General features: G+C 42.3%; 1 protein-coding gene across 3 annotated transcripts in view; it reads left to right on the top strand.

The window, feature by feature from the left end:
* The window catches only part of MYOF (myoferlin), a 130019-nt gene extending 111986 nt beyond the window's left edge, over positions 1 to 18033 (top strand). For all 3 annotated transcript variants that reach the window (XM_081073980.1, XM_081073978.1, XM_081073979.1), the window contains 10 exons: positions 273 to 421; positions 2307 to 2446; positions 4629 to 4717; positions 4806 to 4901; positions 8447 to 8588; positions 10952 to 11051; positions 13416 to 13606; positions 15365 to 15474; positions 15861 to 16008; positions 17464 to 18033. In XM_081073980.1, coding sequence (XP_080930106.1) covers positions 273 to 421; positions 2307 to 2446; positions 4629 to 4717; positions 4806 to 4901; positions 8447 to 8588; positions 10952 to 11051; positions 13416 to 13606; positions 15365 to 15474; positions 15861 to 16008; positions 17464 to 17502 — 1204 coding nt within the window. In that variant the 3' untranslated portion in view covers positions 17503 to 18033. The remainder of the gene's footprint in view (positions 1 to 272; positions 422 to 2306; positions 2447 to 4628; positions 4718 to 4805; positions 4902 to 8446; positions 8589 to 10951; positions 11052 to 13415; positions 13607 to 15364; positions 15475 to 15860; positions 16009 to 17463) is intronic.
* Positions 18034 to 22215: the final 4182 nt, after the last annotated feature.

Genomic DNA, 22215 nt, shown 5'->3' on the forward strand with positions numbered 1-22215 from the left:
TTGCCTTTTATGATTAGGGCGATCTCAGTCAAATTCCTCCTTTTTAGAGGAGGAAATTGAGGGGGGTGGAAAGGATCATTTGGCTGAGGCCAAAATAATTGTGTCTTTTAGGTTTCTGAAGTAGATTTCTAGACAAAAGCCAAAGTGTAGAGCACATTTCTGGCTCCTTTGTTGTATGGGGGTACCAATAAGTATGTGAATATGCGTGTGTGAATCCAAGAAGAACCAGTGTGTGCCCTGCAATAACTCCAGATGTGGGATGTTATTCACAGTTCTGGAGTAAATACCTGGCGAGATCAATTGAAACCAACACAATTGCTTCAAAATGTGGCCAGATTCAAAGGCTTCCCACCACCCATCCTTTCCGAAGATGGAAGTGGAATCAGATATGGAGGACGAGACTACAGTTTGGATGAATTTGGTAAGCATGTTGCCATGGATTGCAAGCCAGTTACAAAGTATAATTTGGGGGTACATATAAGTACATAAATCAGTTACAAACCCATTTCTATTACTGGGTTTGCTTTGGGGACAGGATGTGCAGAGCAGTACCCGAATTATACCACAGGGCACTCCACACACATGACAATCGAACAAAAGCCCCATTATAATAGAGTTTTACCGTCATGTCAAGGGTCAAAGTGGACATATTTTCTTGTCTGTCTTAAGTTTCACTTGACCTTTTTAGGTCATAGTCATTCAAGCTTCGAAGACAAAGTTCTAGTAATTAATTTCCACGTAATGCAAAAGTGCTCAGACGATAATGCAAGCATTTCTCTTCCAAGTTCATGCCATCATTCTTCTAGCCCTTCTCTGAGAAGACTCAGGGATGCTTGGGGTTGGTTTAAAGAATCTGCTAAGTTCACATCTGGCTCACAACCTTGAGGTCTTGCTTTTTCCCAAGCAGTAATTTAGAATACAATCTGTCCTGACACATAAACAGCTCGCTGCCCTATGACAAAGACTGAAATAAGCTTAACAGAGCATAAGCTCTATGGGATAATTTAGTGTTTTGTAAGGAGGGAGCGCTTGCCAGAAGGGATGTCAGGGGACTGGCCTTGAGGGGTCATTGTCAGGGGACTGGCAAGTACTCATAGATAAGAGTACCTCCAAACAATCAAACGATACTCATGTATCAGTCATGAGGATTGTTCCAGTTACTATTGCTATGGAACAAATCACTCCAAAATTTGTTATGAAAACAACTATTTTGTTTTGCTCACAGTTTTGTAGGTTAGAAATTCAAGAAAGACTCAACTGGGCACTTCTCACTGAAGTGACTCCTGCAGTTGGTTGCTCTCAGATGTCATCCAAAGGCTCAGCTGAGCTGGATGTCCAGGGTGGCTCACGACCCATTGCTATCAGTTGATGCTGACTCTTGCCTGGGAGTTCACCTGGGGCTGGCAGTCAGAGCACCGACTCAGCCTTATTCAATAGGGCAAACTCTGGGTACCCAGGCTCCTTACATGGCAGACGGCTTCCCCCAGAGCGAGCATCCCAACAGGACCAGGCAGAAGTCACATGGTTCTTTATGCTTAGCCGCAGAAGTCATACAACATTCTTTCTTTAGTGGTTGACTATGTCTCCAGACTCAGAGAGGACGTAGACCCCACCTCTCAATGGGAGGAGTGTCAAAGAAAATGTGGAAGCTATGTTTTTTAAATGCCACAGGGATGCTAGCTGCTGTAACAATTAAACTTACAAATTTCAGTGGCTTAACACAATAGAAGTGTATTTCTCATAAATTCAAAACAGGTGTTCCTACAGGTTGGTGGCCCTCTTCCAATAAGTGGATTTAGACCCTTCCATCTTATAGCCTAGCCATTCTTGAGCTCAGGCATCAAGGTTGCTATTTTCTTCTGTATCCTAAAGAGAAAGGCACATATAGGATCCTACATGAGAGGATTTTATGTGCCAGGTCTAGAAGTTACACACATGTCACTGCCAACTGCGTTACATTGTAGCCTAGCCTGGTCATCTAGCCACAACTAACTGCAAGGGAGTGTAGGAAAGAAAGTCTGGCTGTGAGCCTCTGCCACAAAGTAAACAGGAGTTGCTCTCACACTTTCTGGTGTGTTCTGGTCCCTTTGCTATTGGCCGCCCACAAATCAGGTGTGAAACTGGTTGAGGCAGGGCCCCAGTCAGGAGCTACTTCTATCAATGACTCCTTCACAAATTGAAGTTTGCACACTGACACTGCCTGGCCATTTTGCAAAGTTTGGAAGGAAGTGCTGAAAGCTCCTCAGGTCATCTGGCTGAATTGTTTCCGAAGCCCATCACAGTTTCAATGCCACTTTCCATTCCAGAAGCCAACAAAATCCTGCACCAGCACCTCGGGGCCCCTGACGAGCGTCTTGCCCTTCACATCCTCAGGACTCAGGGGCTGGTCCCTGAACATGTGGAAACAAGGACTTTGCACAGCACCTTCCAGCCCAACATCTCCCAGGTAAAGGGTCTCCCTACCTTTGAAAACCCATCATCCACACTCCAAATGCAATGGCAATAACTGACATGGACTTGCCTCTTTTATTCCTTTTGGATACTTTTAAATACAAAAGAAATAGAAAAGAAACTCAGATTAGCTTCACCCCAAAGGGAAATTTATTGTAAGAATTTTCAGGTAACTCACTAAATCCAGACAGGAGAATGACTGAGAACAAACTTGGACCTCTCCCTCTCTCGTCTATTTCTCTCTCTGAGTATACTTTAGTCTATTCTCTTCCTGTGGTACTTTCCCATGCTTTAGAATATTGTGGACAGTCTCTGAGGTTTTTTTGGGTTGTAATGTAGTCCCATCTTCTTCCAACTGTGGAAAGGATGGGTTTCCCCAACTTGTGCCCAACTGCCCATCACTGGACCACTTGGCTAGAGCCCAGAAGGCAGGGCCTGGGAAAACAACTGCATTTGGCCCAGCTTGGGTGCAGTGGTGCCGTCTGACCAAAAAGCCCAGAACAAAGCATTGCTGCAGTGCACATGACGTCTCCTCACAGAGACTATATGGAGTGTGATGGGGATGGTTAGTTTCCAGAATCTAGGGATCAGTTTCCAGAGAAGCAAGGAGGGACATGGCATATGACAAAATCATCCACATGGAAGCTTGTTATAATGAAGACTGCCAGGCTATGATTGCAGAGATTCAGATTCAGTTGGTCTGGCGTGGGGCCAGGAATCAGAATTTTAACAAGTACCTGGAAGGGTTCTGATGCAGCTGGCTAGGGAATTCTACTTTAAGGAATTAATCTAATGAACACAAATATTGTTGACACGGACAGCAGAACTGTGCACACGCTTTTCTCTAAAAAGTGACCACAAGTGGCCTGGGTTTACTAGATGATTTAGTCATGCACGTCTTGCTTTTATCCTGTTCCACATTTTCATTTCTTCCTTCTCTTATTATTCTTCCTTCCCCTAAAGAGCCTATTCCTCCTCCTCTCTCTCCTCCCACCACTCAATTGAATAAAGTCTCAAGAAATTACGAAGCAAGGGAGATTTCTCCCTGGGAATCCACCAACACACACCACCACCACTACCTGGCCCCCTGTCACCTCTACCTACTGCGTTAGACAGACGGTGACTGGGTCTTAGGAGACACCTGGATGCCTAATGTTCTGCAGCATGCTTGATGTATTATAGAACTTTGAGCCCTAGAGATTAGTTGGAAGACAGTCAGGATCACAGTAAAACATATCTCTTTTCAAGAGCTCCAGTTAATTCATTTTGCTCACAATGCATTAAGAAGTCAGTCTAGTGGTCTCCTTGGCAACCTTCTTAAAAACCAGTCTGTTTTTGTCATGAAGGCAGAGTCTACAGAACATTCAGAATCAGTTTGGGGAATTTAAATTAGTTCATATGGTTGATATAGCTTGTTAATGGCATTCCTCGCCTGTCTGGAAGAACATTCCAGTCAGATAGATGGGCCTGGTCTGCAGCAAAGAGCTAAGCGGGGCCTCACCAAGATGGCGGCACAGTGTCAGTCAGGCTGTCACCCTCCCCCTCCTGAACACCTCCTACTAGGTTGGGGGCACTAGTGGGCTAATGTCAGGGAGTCCTCAACTTTGGGGAACAGTAATATTCTTGCCATTATGTGAATCTTTCCTTTGAAAGTGCTATGTTGTAAGTCTTTTTTTTTTTTTTTTACAAAATTAAATACCATTTTACATTTTTATTTTCTTTCTTGAGATAAGTAGAGAAAGCTTTGGGTGTCACAAAACTGGGACTGATATCAAGTACACAATATGATGATGACTAGAGTGACATCTTGAGAACTGTTCTCAGAGTGAAGGACCCAACTCTAAGTCATAGGTGTATGTTGGGGACTGTGCTAGTGACGGGAAGCCCCTCATTTTATTAACCAAGGTAGACTCAGACTATAATACAGGTGGGCACATGCAGCCAGCAGAGACTCCTGGGTGAGTGGAGAATGTTTGGCCTAAATGACATTGAAGATACAAGATTTGTCCTGGTTTGCTCTTCTACTTTTTCTTTTTCTTTTTTTTTTTTTTCCTTCAGTATGGACTAATAAATTAGCAGGCCCAAAGAAATAGTTTCACCTAGGAAATAAGAATGAAAATTGTAGTCTCTACCACCTATAATATAACTTCACTTCTCTTTAATTTCAAACGGCTTAGGGAAAACTTCAGATGTGGGTCGATGTTTTCCCCAAGACTTTGGGGCCACCAGGTCCTCCTTTCAACATCACACCCCGGAAAGCCAAGAAGTAAGTAATCTTGAGACCCTGTTATATTGGACTGGAGTCTTGCTGAAGGACCAGGGAAATAAGCACCTTCATAATGTGCTCTTTTCAGATTCTACCTGCGTGTGATCATCTGGAATACCAAGGACGTTATCTTGGATGAGAAAAGCATCACAGGAGAGGAAATGAGTGACATCTATGTCAAAGGGTAAGGTTAGCATGCGAGCGCCTTTGACAAACTCAGGGAATGGAACAGACTTTCACTCTCATCAGTTTTCAATATTGAAGGTGTTCACTCAAGGATCCTTGGTTATTAGAAGTTATTTTATCTCATTAATGCAATCTGCTTAGGAAGCTCCAGGGAGACAGGCAGAGAGCAGAAAGAAAAGAGAAACCTGTATGAGTTTTATTTATGAGCAGAGGCATCTAATGACTATAAGAACTGATGACTGTTTCTTCATTTCTCTTTTAAGAAAGTGGGTTTTGTTGAGTGTATTGAGCTGATTTGTTACTTCTGAGACTTTTTAGTCACACAGTTCGTTTATACTACTTTTGGATACCTTGAATAACTAGCTTTAGAAACACAAGGAAAGCTTCCAAAATTTCATTTTCTATATATTTTATTACCAGCAGTTAATGTCCATGGAAAAGCGGAAGCATTAGAAGAAATTTTTTAAAAATCATTTGTTCCACCAACCTTTACTGAATACCTGTGTCAAACCTGTAAAGTGGCATAGTTTTCTATTATTCTGTTACTTGCGTAATTCAATTCCAAATAGTTCACGTTGATGTGATTTTCATGTTATGCCATGATCATAGATGTTGAGTGTAGAACAGCATAATGATTAAGAAGCCAGACTGTGGAGTCACACTAACTGGGTCAGAACCCTGGTACTTTCCCTACTTGCTGGACGAGTTAGTAAGCTCACTGTTCCTCATGTGTAACATGGAGGCAATGAGAATACCCACTGCTTGGGGGTGTTCAGAAGATTGAGTTACTCAAAGCATTTAGGATAGTACCTGGAGATAGTAAACACTATGTGTATAGTCAGGGTTCTCCAGAGAAACAGAACAAGTAGCAGTAGTAGCAGTAGTAGTAGTAGTAGTAGTGTGGAAAGAGAGAGAGAGAGAGAGAGAGAGAGAGAGAGAGAGAGAGAGAGAGAGAGAGAGAGAGAGAGAGAGAGAGAGAGAGAGAGAGAAGAAAGACAGAGAGATTTATTATGAGGAATTGGCTACTATAATCTGGAGGCTGAGAAGCCCCGTGATCTGTCATCTGCAAAGCTAGAGACCCCAGGAAAGCCAATGGTGTAATTCAGTCTGAATTCAAAGGCCTGAGAACCAGGGGAGTCAATGGTGTAAATCCCAGTCTGAGGTCAGGAGAAGATGAGAGGAGATGGCCCAGAACAATCAATGAGGCAGAAAAGGGGGTGAATTCCTCCTTCCTCTGCCTTTTGTTCTATTCAGGCGCTCAACAGATTGGAAGATGCACACTCACATTGTGAAAGACAATCTACTTCACTGAGTCTACTGATTCAAATTCTAATTTTATCCAGAAACACCCCAAAATAACGTTTACTCTGGGTACCCCATGGCTAATCACATTGACACATAAAATTAACTATCACACTATGTGAATGTTAGCTAGTCTATTACTACTCCACGTAGACTAAGTTCCTTAACATGTAAAAAGATAAAACTTATTGAAATTTAATATATTCATAAAGTTAGAACAAAGTTTCACTTATGATCTGAAATTGGCCTTCAATCAAAACTGTTAAAGACATAATTACTGTCATTAGGTTCACTCTAAACAGGGAATGTTTCATCAAGTTCTTCATCATTCTTTCTCATTTCAGAATCTTATTACCATTCCCCAGGGAAAACTAATCCCAGCTAATTATATATATGCAAATTTATTTGACTATCGTAAGCATTTTTTTTTCAAGTTAGGGAAACAAACTCAAGTAATACTGGACTGAGAGAAAACTCCTCTAATCAAAGAATAAAGTACAACCTAAAGTACCATGTCATATTTGGAATTAAAATCTAAGTACTATATGTGAAAAATGAATAATGAATAAATAACATACCTAGCACTATGTACATATATGGGTATTACATACAAAGTTATACACATGTGTACACAAATACATACACTTAGAGTAGTTACCTTTATTAAAATTAAAACATGAAAAGATTCACAAAAAAAGAGAGAAGAGCTGCAGGGAGTGAGCAGTCTGGGGGAAGATGATAGTGACATTTAGGGATGGGTCAGGAGGTGAAGCCACTGAGGTCCTAGCCAGAGAGTGTGGACTCTCTTTGGTGAGTTAGTTTAAAAGCTTAAAAGTTAATTGTCAAAAGAAATCTTTCAACTAAGTTATCTAGTCAGTTAATTGACCAGTAAGAAGTAAAACTATTGTAGTTGATTCATATTAATACCGCTACTAATTAGCATGTGACTTTCTAGTCTCCATGGTTTTTGAGGCAGAGGAACAAGCTTGAACTTTGTATTCAGACAGATTGGGAGTTATACTCATTTCTGTTCGTTACTGGCTATGTGAGCTTTAAATTAGATGCCTCTCTGAACCTCAGTTTCCTCATCTGTGAAATGGAGAGAGTGATACAAGTTGCAAAGAATAAAATAAGGCATACTAAGTACCTGATTCATGGCAGATGGTCATAACCACGAGTTAAGAATTTCCCTTTTCCCCCTCTGGACCTTCTAAGCCACAATCTTGCATTATGTCCTCATGTGGACCATGTGAAGGGAGCACCTATCATTAACCTCATTTGATAGATGGGAGATGAAGCTCAGCGAGTCAGTGGCAAAGCAAGTTCACAGAGAGGCCTGCCTCCAACCAAGAACCTCTGTCTGTGAGGTCCAGGCATCAATATTTTTTAAAGCTCCCAGTTGATTCCAATGTGATTCTAATGTGCAGTCAGTGTTGAGAACCATGCACTCAACCACTTGACCAGCCTAAAACCCAGTGTTCCTCGTGCTTCCAAACCAGGAGTCTTCCCAGTAGCAGGCAGTTGTGACAACTTCTTCCCAAGCAGTTCATTCATTCATTCCTTCAACAGATATTCAATTAATGTCTGCTACGTGCCAGGCATAAGTCAAAGGAAACTTTTCAAATGTCAAAAGTTAAGATGCTTAATTGTTTATAGAAATGAATTTTCATAGATATGCATATGGAAATAACAGCTCCCATCTCCCTGGCTAGTCTCATTAATCTGATCAGAGTGACTCTAAGAGTAATAAAAAGAAAAAAAGGAAGCAGTAAGATTACTTGAGTCGTGCCTGTTTTGTTTACTTAAATAAAATATGGAAAAGGAAATGCTAAAATTTAGAACTAACTCATATTCATTGAGCCTATCAGCAGTGATGACAGACATGGATGAGTTATAGTTATGAACACTAAAATCATAGCCAGCAAGCTCCAACATTCCCAAAATAGAAGCTAAGTTGTTGATATTTTCCAGAAAATTTCACCTTATCCCTGTTAACTGAAGTCTAAAGGGTTTCCTGCTTTGGTTTTAGAGGAATTATATTTTGTTTGGCTACAACCTGTGTTGAATGCAGCAGAGCACCTCCTCTTCATAAATCAGCCCCTAGCTCCGTAGATAACTGGAAGCTGCCCAAGAAAAGTGCATTAATTCTCCTGCCCTTCACTCCCCTAATCACTGCACAATTTTGTGGCTAGATTACCTGTCAATCACACGAAGCTAAGTCTGTTTGCCTCTGCTTTTCAGCTGGATTCCTGGCAATGAAGAAAACAAACAGAAAACAGATGTCCATTACAGGTCCTTGGATGGCGAAGGGAATTTTAACTGGAGATTTGTTTTCCCATTTGACTACCTCCCAGCTGAACAACTCTGTATTGTTGCTAAAAAAGTGAGCTCTGAAATGTGCCTGTGGCAAGTGGATGTCATGGGTTCTCTTTAATGCAGACACTGAGAGAATGTTGGAGCCACTCAGCGCCTTGGCAGTCTTGAGTCCGGCTCCCTTGTGGTACAGATGGGGACCCTGAGACCCAGAGGTGTAGATACTTGCCCAGGCGCTTGCACAGCTACGACAGCTATTGCTGTAGTGAGAAGGATAAGGAACAGAACTTTCCTTCCCCCAACATGTTGGCAGCAGGGGAAAGGCTAAAGGGTAGATAGATACGGGGGTCTTGTATTAACATATATTAGTTTGGTGCAAAAGTAATTTCAGTTTTGCATTTATTTTTAACCTTTTAAACTGCAATTACTTTTGCACCAACCTAGTACAACAACCCAAGTGTATGTTTATGCTACAGATAGATCGATTTCTTCCCATGATAAGCAGAAATGTTTGACTAATTAACCAAACAGAGGCAAAATGTTAAAGTAGGTAAAATTGCCCTCCTTCAGAAGCACTTCTGTGAGGGTTCAGGGCCCTGATTGTCTTAAAATATAAGACTTTCGGTGACAGAACTCAACTCAAACTGGCTTATACCAAAAAAGGGATTTGTTGGTTCACATTACTAAAAAGTCCGGGGTTGGCTGGCTTAAGGAACACCTGAATACCAGGTTGAAGTGTTGTCTTTAGAAATAGCTCTCACTTTCTCTATCCCTCTGCTCTGTCTTCTTCTGTGGCCTTCATTCCCTAGGGGAGGCAAGATGGCAGCCAGTAGCCCAGCCCACATCCTGCCCTCTCAGCAGCCTAAGCAGAAAGAGAACAAAACCCCAGCGGTGCCGAGCAGATTTCTGGGAATTGGGCCTCAGTGTCTCTGCCTGTTTGGGGTCATGTGCCCATCCCTGAACCAACCAATACTGCCTAGGGAAGCAATGCTGAGTGGCCTGGCTCTGGGGTTAGGGATGGAGTCAGTTCTTCCCAAACTGCATGGATGGGAAGAGGAAAACCTCAGAAAAATCTGGGTGTTTCATCCCAAAAAGGGGGCCTGAAACCTGGCCAGACAATAATAACAGATGTCTTTTATAGGCCCCCACATTCCATTCCTACGCGCCACATTTTATAAACTTTCCCTAGCTCTTTCTCGCATCTGATCAAAACAGACCTGCCTCGTGTCCCATCCGGCGAGGCCCCACCCTCTGATAGCCCTACTCAGTAGGTTGTAAAAATGCTGTAGTGAGCATTTTTCTGTGCCAGGTGAGATGAATGTTTTCAAAGGGCACTTTCTAGAGACACAAATGGAACCTGATGTCAAACCATGCATACTTTCAGATGGTGAGGCAGACTGGGGTGGGAAAGGTGAGGGAATGGGGAAAGGTAGGCCCTAAGTTACCTTTCCTGTTTACCCACATCTGAGCTGGACCTCCCCATGCCCTGAGTGATACTTGGAGCATGACCCCACACAGGACAGTCAGGTGGGGACAGACAGCCTGGGGCCAGGCAAAGTGGGCTTCCCAGCCCTTCAGAACCAGGCCCTCCAAGCCCCGCAAAGGGAAACATTTCTGGAAAGTCATCTGAAAAACAAGAACAACCCAACAATCTTCTTTCAAATTCATGAAGCACTGGGGGAATTCCCTTTCTTTTGGGGCCAGAGGAACTTAGATGTAATTAGGCTGTGGAGGTGGTGTTAATTTTGGCTGATATTGCCTGGGCAGAGGCAGGGACCAGAGGTGAGCACCTGGAGGCCCCTACCCAGTCTCCCTCCAGCTAACTCTAGTAGGAGGGATCTGGGGGTCTTAGTGGACCGCAGCATGTAAAACTCAACAATATTTTTCAAAAGCCAAAAATGCCAAATTTTTAAATCTGCATTGATAAAAGAGTAAAATCTGTGCCCCAGTGAAATGAGTGTGCTCAGACATCTGTGTGGGCTGGGTGGAAGGTCTGTGGGGTGGGCGGAAGGTGGCTGAGCAGAAGTGACACCCCAGCAGGTGATGTTGTGGGCCAAGCTAGGACCACCCGGCTTTGGGAGGATAATCGAAACAAGTCATAGTGGTCTTCTAGGGGGAGATATAATCACTCCTCAAGGCCCAGGAGTGGTAGCAGGAAGTCACACTGATAGGAACATGGCAGGAAAGCTTCTGTTTGGGAACTGCCGGAGACATCTTTTTGTCACCCAGCTGGTGGCCTTGAGATGTCCTGGGGAGCCCAACTGTACTTCATACACATGGGGTGGAGAGGTAAGGCCAAGGGGAGAAGTTTTCGGAGTGGGGATGCAAAGGAGAGAGAAGGCCCCATGCCTTGAGGCTGGGGGTTCCCAGGAGGGAGGGTTTCAGAATCCAGTAATCAGTGTAATTTGGTTTGTGTTTCTCTTGTCATTTTAGGAGCATTTCTGGAGTATTGACCAAACTGAATTTCGGGTGCCACCCAGACTGATCATTCAGATATGGGATAATGACAAGTTTTCTCTGGATGACTACTTAGGTAGGGCTTACATTTGGATACTTTTCTCTGAGAAACGGTACTTAGAATTGGTGAAATCAATTACCACTTGGAATTAATTATTTAAATCTCCAATACTGTGGGTAATTGGGGACACACTCACTGCCTGGATGTCGTCTGGGCAGTGTGTCCTCTGTCTCGGGTCCTCTGAGAAGCGGACACAGTGAATGTCACCCTTTTCTGTGGTCCCCCATCTACTCTCAAGAGCCCCGTGTGGAGGCTTGGGTATCAGTTCCTGTCTTGTTAGCAAGACTTAAATCCTGTTTTCACAAAAGGGATGCCACACCCCTGCCTCTACTTCCAAACCACCCACTCTCTCTCTCTCCTCATAACCTCAGAATTGGCTCCTTCCTCTACGCTGCTCTCAAAAGTTACTGAGGTTCCCTGATGCTCCCAGGCATTGTTCTTTCCAGGTCCATCCTCCTCTGTGGCTAAAGGCATTTGGTAAACACCCCCCCACACACACACCCTGGGGCCCTCCGTTTCTTGGCGTGTACCCCACTCCCCAACAGCACAGAGTTCTTCTGATTTTCACTCTCCCAGGCCTTGGGTCTGTCTCATTGATCAGCTCTGCTTCTTCCTCCCACACTTTAAATACAGGCATTTGTCTTCCCTGGGGTTTTTGTCTCTATCCTCAGGTCCCCTCAGTGATTTACCCACTCTCACCTCAGTTGAAGATGTAGCTTCAACTTTCACCTTTCAAGGAGGTATGACTCCTAAACCAGGGTGTGTAGCCTGACCACCCATGGTGCCCTGACATATAGCAATAAGAAATTACTACAATGACTCATACTGGAATATATAAATATCAAATCAACATGCCGTATAACTTAAACTTACACAATGTTATATGTCAATTACATTTCAAAAAAAACTATTATGATGATTATTCCCAAATCCCCACCAGAAACTTTCACCTTTATGTTTGGCGGGCACCTCCGATTTATCATGACTGAAACCAAACTCAGCCTTTCTTCCCTGACCTTATACCTGGTGTCCTCATGAATTTCTTTTCCTGTTCACAGCCCCTCTGTTGTCCCAGCCACGCAGGTGAACATACCCAGAGTCCTCTGTGGGTCCTCCTCTCTTCCCCCCACTCAGTTCTAACAATGTAATCTGCTTTGTCACACACATTTATTTTCTTATTTCCATGATCTCTGCCGCTGCCAGTTCAGACCTCATTTTCTCTTAGCCAACTGTTACAATAGCCCCTAACTCATCTCCCTGCTTCCCGGGCATCTTTTCTGACAGAAGAAAAGCCCACAGTGGCCAATGGCTATGTCTTGTTTACCCCCTTTACCCTTCACAGCACCGAGTGCAGTGGCTTCGACCTGGTGCCTAATGGGAGCTGAACAAACAAATAAGTATGCAAGTGTGCTAACTTATAAAGCATACAGGCAGTAAATTCCAGACTAGTGAAGAGTTTTCCCTTGGAATTTAAACAAAATGGTCTGAAAACAAATGAAGAGAATGAGTACATTTGCAAATGGCTGTAGTTATCACCCAAAGGAGAGAGGAGATAAAAGCAAGCATAAACTCAAGGAAAGCTAAGTAAGTTGTGGACTATGGATCCGTTCTAAGGTGAAGGGCAGGCAGGTCCTAAGCCTGACAGTGTGTAGAGACAACCTGCCACAATCTCTCTCTTATTCTTTGCTGCCCCAGTTGAAGACCAACTCTTGTCCCAGTGGTTCATAGACTTGACCCCACATTACATATACCATTTCCTTAAGGAAAAGCTCACAAGAGTTCCCAAGCCTGAAAGACAGTCACAGTGCTTCTAAAGAGTTAATGCCTCGCATCATGGACGAGAAAATGTGCTCCTCCAGGCATCCTGGTGTGGGCTTCCTAGTTCCTGGTGAGAATTTTCTATTGAGTTTTTATGTTCCTTCTCAAGCTCCTGTTTCTGAGGATACATTAGGAGACACTTAAACGTGATGGTTTCATGGAGTGTCCCATGTTCCAAGTACCAGGTTTCTTTACCCAAAGCCAAATGACTGTGTTCAGGGAAGGTCAGAACTAATATGAGCACTTTTCAAATCCAGGTTTAGTGGAAATTGTGTCTGTAGATGTTTAGTGATTTTGAGCTTGTAGAAGACCTCTGTTTTATGCTCCTGTCTTTGAGAAATAAAACATGTGAGACACGGAGTGGTGGACAGATACTTCTTCTGCCACTTTTCATCTTATCTGGAAAGAATTTTAAATGTCTACCAGAGGCCTTTTGTCTAACTCACCCATCACCTGTTCAAAATCACTGTCTGCCTCTCTTCTGACAGGAACGGTCTGTTCCCTTGTAAACAACAGCTGATCCACCTGAAGCTTATTGGAGTTTAATGTTTACTTGGCTAGGTTTCCTGGAACTTGATTTGCATCGCACCATCATTCCAGCAAAATCATCAGAGAAATGCAACTTAGACATGATTCCGGATCTCAAAGCCATGAACCCCCTTAAAGTGAAAACTGCCTCACTCTTTGAACAGAAGTCCATGAAAGGATGGTGGCCATGCTACGCAGATAAAGATGGTTCCCGTGTGATGGCTGTAAGAGCATTTTCTGTTTGGCGGTTGTTTAGGCCTTTTATCATTTGGGTTTTGCCTTTTATCAATTGATTTATTCCAGATAAGACACGGATGTGTTAAAGCGATAGGACTTTATGTTATCGGAACGGTTTGTACCAGGGATCACAAGAGAAGGTGGGAGATGCCCAGAACATGTTTGGGGTTAAGTGGAAGGTGGGAAGATTTGAATTGTTGAAAAACTGGGAGCCAGAGTGCTTGCCGTATAGTTTTTAGAACCCTCCTTCAATCAGGAAGGCTAATTTATACTGAGCTACCCATACAATTCAGTACAGAAAAGGGAACTTCAAATTTGAGCTGTTCTCATTTAAAAAAAAAAAGAAAGAAAGATGGAGGAAGCAGGGAGTGCTGACATCCATTGAACAAGAAAGCCATAACTTACAAGCAAGTTTGGAGAACTCAAAATATACATTGCTATAGAAGCAAGAGTGCGGGTCTTCATGCCATGTCACAAAAGACTACCTAATTCATGTTGTATTATTAATAATAGTTAACATTTTACATTACTGACTGTAAACCAGACAACATGCTAAATAGCTTACATTCATAATCTCGTTTTTTAAAACAATTTTAAGGTATAATTTACATAAACAAACTGCACCCATTTAGAGTGCACAGTTTGATGAGTTTTGACAGATGTGTACGTGTGTGAAACCACTGTAATCAAGATCCAGAACATTCCCATCACCCTAAACGTTTCCTTGTGCCCTTTGCAGTCCATCACGCCGCCCATGCTGGCCCAGGAAGTCATTTATCTGCTTTCTGCCATTATAGAAGAGTTTGCACATAATCTCATTTAGTGCTACTGACAGCCTCATCAAGTAGACCATATCCAAATTTTATAGATTCAAAAGACAGGCTCAGAGAGAGGGATCACCTTGCCCAAGTCAGACACCCAGCTTTGTCTGACGCATCAGCACAGAAGTCACCTGTGCTCTACCATTTTAGTGAGTGTCAACGGCGGGTTCTCAAATCGTGGGTGACCTGCTCAGCTTTCCGGGGTTCTAGAAAGCCTGTTGCAACTTTAAGCCTGGCTAGCTATACAAGTGGGAAAGTTTCTAGACCCCTTTCAGCCTCAGTGTCCTTGCGTTCACATGAGGATAATAGCAGCCTCTGCTTTATAGGGTTGCCATTGGCATTACACGAGATTATCCATATAGAAGGCTTATGTATGGATAAAGCACATCACTCAGGAACCTGTGAACAGGGAGGCAGCATTCATTCATTCACTCACTCATTCATTTATTCAGCTACTGTACCTCAAGTACCCACTAAGTGCCTGTACTGCTCTGCGCTTTGGAGGTCCATAGTAAGCATGAAGCATGTAATTTCTCTTGGAGCCTACAGTTAATGGCCAATAAATGTTAGATATTGTTATTAGCAGTATTCAGGTTAATCTGGGTCCAAGTAAAGTTACAAAGGAAGGTGTGTGAGAAGGCAAGGAGATGGATGTGAGAAAGTTAGAATGACGGGGATACAGAGAATGAAAAGCAGGGAGCAGCGAGGAGGGGAAGCAATTTGTCCTCTCGGGTTCCCACAAGGAGTCAGTTCAGAAACACGTGGAAGAGGAAATGTGATGAAATCTCTTGAGGAAAATTTAAGGCAATCGAAGGATTGTTTTACAAGAATAAAAATCATTGCTTGGGGAATACTCCTTGGGTTGAAGTGAAAATATTTATGAAACGTGATGTCATGTGTTTAACCTGTTCTGCTTTACTGAAGGGGAAAGTGGAGATGACATTGGAAGTCCTCAACGAGAAGGAGGCCGACGAGAGGCCAGCCGGGAAGGGACGGGATGAACCCAACATGAACCCCAAGCTGGACCTACCAAAGTGAGAGCCCTCTTTGTTCTCAGCGTTGTCTGATCCCCAAACCCCTGCAGTCTGAAAGCCTCCCTTCAACATGGCTTACTGGAATGGATTAGCTGTTGTCCTTCTAATTTTGTGCTTAATAGTGGGGGGTGGGGATAGAGAAGTTGGTGATCTGGCTTCATTTTACCCATTCTCCTTTCCCATGAAACCAAAGTCCAGTGTGCCTCAGCATCTTATTTAGGAAGCTATAAAAGATTCAGGAATCTTTGTCAGCCAACTAAGGGGAATAATATCTTTTCTTGACTTTATAAATGTTATTACTTATTCTTTACACTGTGTTATGCTCAGAGGTAAAATATCTGTCCCTCCTGAGTTGTGTAGGTAAAAACCATTTCTTTGCAATGCAGCCGCCCAGAAACCTCCTTCCTCTGGTTCACCAACCCGTGTAAGACCATGAAGTTCATCGTGTGGCGCCGGTTTAAATGGGTCATCATTGGCCTGCTGATCCTGTTCATCCTGCTGCTCTTCCTGGCCGTGCTCCTGTACTCCTTACCGGTGCGCGTCCTGGGCTTTTTGTGTGTGTCAATTGGTGTCGGTCATCCAACTTGGTACTTGCCTTGGGTGCCATTTAGAAGAATGACTCACTTAGCAGTTGTGGTGTCACAACCCTTTGGCCTTTGGAAAAGTTAAAGTAATGTGTGCTGTGGTTAGAATTGCATTCTTAGGGTTTCACGAATTTCAGCCAAAATTTTATGGCCTGAAAAATACTTTGGTTTCAGGAATTGGAGGAGAAATCTCTCAGGCCTTTAGCCACATATGTCTGGACCACATCAAGCATTTCCGACTGACCTTCCTACCTTCAGACTCCTTGTCCTAGCATTCACAGATCCCCCAACCCGGGTTCCTTATCGGTCTACACAAACCCTGAACTCCACCCAGAGTAGGTAGTTGGACCCCCAAAAGAAGTATTGCCCTTACTTGCCAGGATGTCTTTGCCAGTGCTATTCCTTCACCTGTGTTTTATCTATCAACATCTTATTCGTTTTTTCAGGCCCACATCACATAACCTCCCTTCATTACCCCAGTCATAAACGGGAGTCCAGATGGGAAGTTTGCCAGTATGCCTACAAGTAGTACCTTAACTTCTCCACTCAAGGAATTTACAAGCATCCACGATAGGCTAGGAATTGGGAGGTAGACATGACCAAGGCATGACTTCTACCCACAAGCAGTTCATAGCCCAGGAACAAGCAGATATGTGAACAAGTAAATTACTACAGTCAGCAAGCTGGTACAGAGATGAACAAATGACCATAAGTGTTAATTGCTAAGGATGGTTTCAACAAGGAGGGGACATTTAAGACCAGTTTACCAAGTAGAGAAGGGAAAGTCCAGGAATTCAAATACCCTTATTTCAATTCATATTAATAATAACGTAGATTAGTTTGTGTTAAGTAGCATAATCACACAACCACAATCACAGAGATTTTATGTCTTTGTTTTCCCCAGTATAATACTTTCAGATTGTTAACTATGAGTACATGCACACTATTTCCTAATTGTAGGTAGTCCAATTTGTCTTAACCATTAAAACAATTCTTCATAATTATTTCTTTTTCTTGATTTAAATTCTATTGATTTAAACTAGTGGTTCTCAACTGGGGGAGATTTTGCCCCCCAGAGGGCATTTGGCAATATCTGGAGACATTTTACTTGTCACTATTGGGGGTGGGTGCTACTGGCATCTAGTAAGTAGGGGAGAAGCCAGTGATGCTGCTAATTATCCTGCCAATGCACAGCACAGTCCTCAGCAAGAATCATCTAGTCCTAAATGTCAACAGTGTCAAGGTTGAGAAACCCTAATTTAAGTGTATATATATATACACACACACATATATGTATAATATGTATACATATATGTATACATGTGTATATATATACATATATAAAGTATATACATATAAGGTATACATATATATATTTTTAACATTGTCCCTTCTTCCTTTTCAGAACTATTTATCAATGAAGATTGTGAGGCCAAATGCATAATGAAAGCAAAGGCTTCTTTTGAAGAGTCATCCAGTAACCAGGGAATCCTGTCTCTGTTTATGGACCAAAATCAAAAGTGATTTTCTCTGTGTCTTTGACTACATTCCAGAGGCAAGTTATACTACTTCACTGAGTTCCAGAGGGTCTAGGTCCTGGAAAGTCAGGCCAACTAGCAACATTTTAATCTTGTTATCTTTTGAAGTATTAAAATTTTTACCATTTTTTTCAGAATGTTTTTCAAGGTGGCTGGTTCCATTTAAATATTGACTTTTTAAAATGTGTCCCCGGTTCTATATTTGCATAATTCACTTTTTGAAAATTGCTGAAATTAAATTTGAAAATTTCTGCATCTTGACTTCATATACTTCTTACTTGTAATCAACAAAAAGGACTGTGCATTATGAAAACAAATTACTTACAGTCATTCTTATTTATGCCTGCAACCATTGTTATGATATTTTATATGGATAAATGTCACGAGATTCTATTCAACTTGTATGATAAACCCAAATAAAAATATTTCACCTTTGACACATAGCCATTTGTTTTAGCTGTGGGCTGAGTTGGGAAGGAGGCCATTTCTAGTTCTCTGGATTTCAATGGATAAAATGTCATGGCATACCACTTGGCCATAAACCCTTTATAGGTGTGATGCCAAATCTTGGCCAATGGGTCAAACTGAGACTACTATAATAAATAATAAGCTAACACATATTAAAAGTACTTATTCTATGTGCAGCATTGTTTTAAGTGTTTTATGTGTATTAACTCATTTAATCCTCAAGGTAACCCTATGAAGGTAGGCAACATTCTTAACCCCATTTATAGTTAAAGAAATGAAGGCAGAAAGAAACTGAGTAATTTGCCCAGGGCCACACAATAAGTGGTAGAGCTGGAATTTGAACCCAGGCAGTCTGGGTTCTTTCTTTCTTAACTTCTTTTAACCACAGTACAGCACCACCCATGGGAGGACTGTCAAGGGGAAAATGGAGCTGAGATGGTCAAGTAATAAGTGACAGCAGGAACCCAATGTGGCTCCAGGCCAACACCAAGACCGGCAGCATGTCTTCTCGAATCTGTGAGAATATTTTCCTGTTACTATATCAGACCGTGGTGAGATCAGTAAACCATTCTATTCAAAGGGCAGCACGGAAACAAGAAAAGAACCAAGAGCAACCACAGAAGAAGAAATGGTGCAAGAGTGGTGATGCTTTTGGACCGTTAGACAATGTTACTCTGCAGTGGTGACTGTCTTGATGTTATTGCTGAGTTGTTTCATGTTTTGAACATTTTAATTCCCTTCAAAGTTCTGCCAAAAATCCTAGTGTTCAAAGTGTGCTCACTATATTAAAAGGTTGAGAGACACAGCACTAGCTAAATCTAAATGCTTGCCCTTCCCCAAGCACTTTGTATTCTCCTCCCTGAGTCTGTACAGGTCATATCCCATTGGAAACGCCTTCACCCACCTGCACCGTGGAACCCCTGCCTGCCCTTGAAGTTCCGGTTCAAATACCATTTTCTCCTTGATACTTTTTGGGCCCTTGAAGTGATCCTTCAATCCCAGAAGTTTACATATTAGTACAACCTTTCTGAAAAAATACGTTAAAAGCCTTAAATATGTTTGTGCCGTTTAACCCAGTAATTCCAATCCTGAGTATTGACTCCAAGGAAATAATCAATAAGGCAGCCAAAAGTTCACGTACAGAAATGTATATAACATTATAATGGCAGAAATCAGAAACCACCTGAATGCCCAAATACAGGGAAATGGTTGACTACATGGTGAAATCCTATATATTGGAACGAGATAAAAAAAAAAACACATCAATTTTTAAAAATTGTATTGCTGACATAAGAAAATGACATGGGAAATGAAAAGCATAATACAAACCTATATAAAATAAAAACCCAAATACCTATGTGTTTATAAGGAAATGCACCAAAATATTAGCAGTATAAGTTTAGGCAAGGTTTATGTGTGTGTGTATTTAGATAACTTTTAAATGTAGGTCAATGTTCGAGATTTATAACAATTTTGTTTTCCTGCAAAACTAAGAGCTCAAGTTTGACAAACAATGCTACACTTTGTCTCCCCTTGTAGCTGTGGAGGTGTGCCTCATTTTCACAACTGACAGCTCCTTAAGGGCAGAGGTAACCCCTGTAAAATGCACCCCGGGAGCAGCAGGCCTGGATTTACATCCTGGGGTATGCTTCAGATTCATCCACAACTTGGGAGCAATAAACTGCCTCCCTCTCTGGATTGGGGCGAGGGCTAAATGGAATCACCTATGGAAAGTACCTTCACAACGTCTGATGCCCAGCAGGTACTCTATACATGGAAGCTTTAGGTGTTGCATCAGACTAGTTAACGTCTGATGTTTTAGTTCCAAAAGTAGAACTAAGAACAGGTTCTTTTCCTTCTAAGACTTACTAGGTAGGAAAAAAGCAAGATGTAAGATTGTCTCCTTTCTCAAGACCCAGAGAGAAGGAAGGGGAGGGTGCCCAAGTTAGGGAGGTAGGAAAAGATGTCAGTTCTTGCCCCGCCAGGCGCTATTGTAAAGGTTGATAATGTGTGGCTGGTAATAGGGACACTTGCATTGTTCCAGTGGTTTCAGGCTGCCCCAGTTTGGGGATCAATGGGCCCTCCCCTGTTATGGCATTGGCGAGTATCATTATGGCTCTCACTATGAGTAGCCAGCTATTCATGGGCTAGGCCCCCAAGTGCACATACCCTGACCCTTTTAATTCATATTGTACCTACGCCCAAACAACTACTTTCTAACAATGTCACATCATCTTACAACTACTTTCTAACAATGTCACATCATCTTGCTTATAATTAACAGGATGCCGGCAGCTGTTATCTAATTTACACTCTAATGATAAAGGGGGCACAGTTTTATTTAAAATGGCCTTTTCTTGAAGAGAAAAAGTAGGCTCCACAAAAGAGCAAAGTTGTTATTTGGAATATTTAACAATCAGTATGGGCTTGGCACCAACTAATCAGAGCAGATGCTTCACCCTAGCCAATGAATCGTGGCTATTGGAAAAATAACAGCCGTCCAGTATGTGTAGTCTGAGCATTAGCCTTCCTTCCAGGACTCACTAGGACACTCTCCCAAGTGCCTCACTCAAGTTATGGTTGCTGAGCAGAAAAATGAATGCCTATGAGGAAAGTCTTTTCCTCCTTTCCTTCGTACCTAACAGGAATCTGCTAGTGTAGTTCCTTTGAGAAAACGTCAACGAAGCTCTATTAGGAATGAACTAATTTCCAAAGAGACTTGAGCTGGGCTTTCTGGGTAGTAGTCCTCCCTCTCCTCCCATCCCCCCAGAAAAAGCTCCATCTTGTCAAAAGATAATGGTCCCTCATTTGAGGTTGTTAGCCGCCTGGTGACCTATAAATGATAGCTAAAAGCTGGAACTAATCACAGTCCAGTCAGATTGTCGCTTCACTAAGAATTAAATAACACTGAGTCCTAACTGATTCTAGCAAGTGCCACATTAACTCTGGAACCTTCATTAGGAAAACAAATCTCCATCAATGTCTTGAGGGTGACAGGGAACCGAAAATCCTGACAGGCTCATACTTGATTTTGTTTTGTTCTTCCTTTCTCATATTGAGGCTGGAAAAAAAAAAATGTCACAATTAAACCTGCCTGTTGCTTTCAAGAGCCATTTAAGAGGTGGGCAGAGTTCTGAAACCCATTTTGAAAAGGGAGCAGAGGGGAGCTGCACAGCCAGGTTTTCCAGGTGCTGGCCAGGGGGTAGCTAGCTCTTTGCCCCTCTGAGCTCACCCCAGCTCAGAGGATTGTTTGTGCAAAGACTGGAGCTGACTTGTTTCACCACTGTTCAGCAGATGTTATTACAAATACAACAAGAAGGCAAGGGTGCTTTCCAGAAACGTCTGTCCAGTTCAGAGAAAGTACAACTTGCCTACCATATGGGGAATCAACATTGACAATGATTTCAAAGTTTAAAAAACTCTCTACAGTTTAAATATTTCATGCTAAATAGATTTCTTTGTGTGGCCCATGCATTCAGTACTCTGGACCATATGCATGTAACCTCCAAGGCAGATGGGAATTCCATTTGGAAGAATGCTTTTCAGAGTTGGCTTGATGTGGAATTAGTTCATAATGGAGTCGATGTTGTAAATAGATTAAGCACCCACCATCTTTGCAGCTGAGTTTTGTGTTTGTTCAGCGTTGAATGGCAATTCCCTAATCTTTCTTAGGTTAAACATAATGGGGTCCTAAGGAAGATCAAAGGAAGGCTGCTTTCCCCTTGGATATACATCCCTGAAATGAAATGCCAGAGTTCATGAAGTTCAAGAAAAACACAAGAGAAACGTGTAGCGCGGACTAACTGCAAAACCTAACGAGTTAAGGGAACATAATGAAAAACACAGGCCCACCATCTGTATGGCCAAACTCATAACTTCAGGGGTGCAACTTTGTAGGACGTGCAGACTCTAGATTTTTACTATTTAAATAAACTTAACAAGAAAGAAAGATCATAATTTTTGACTCCCTCACAGTAAAGTCAATGCTTCTCAAGGCAACTTGATTTGCCAAAATTTATCTCAACTTCTTAAAAAGGCCCATTCAATCGATGACTAATATTAATGTGCTACTTCCATGTGTTTTCACAAAATCCTACAGCCAAACCCGTAATCCTCTCCCGTCATATTTCAGCTAAGTCCTGCCCCAACAA

This window comes from Rhinolophus hipposideros, assembly GCF_964194185.1.
Source record: "Rhinolophus hipposideros genome assembly, chromosome: 15".
In the NCBI taxonomy this organism is placed as follows: Eukaryota; Metazoa; Chordata; class Mammalia; order Chiroptera; family Rhinolophidae; genus Rhinolophus; species Rhinolophus hipposideros.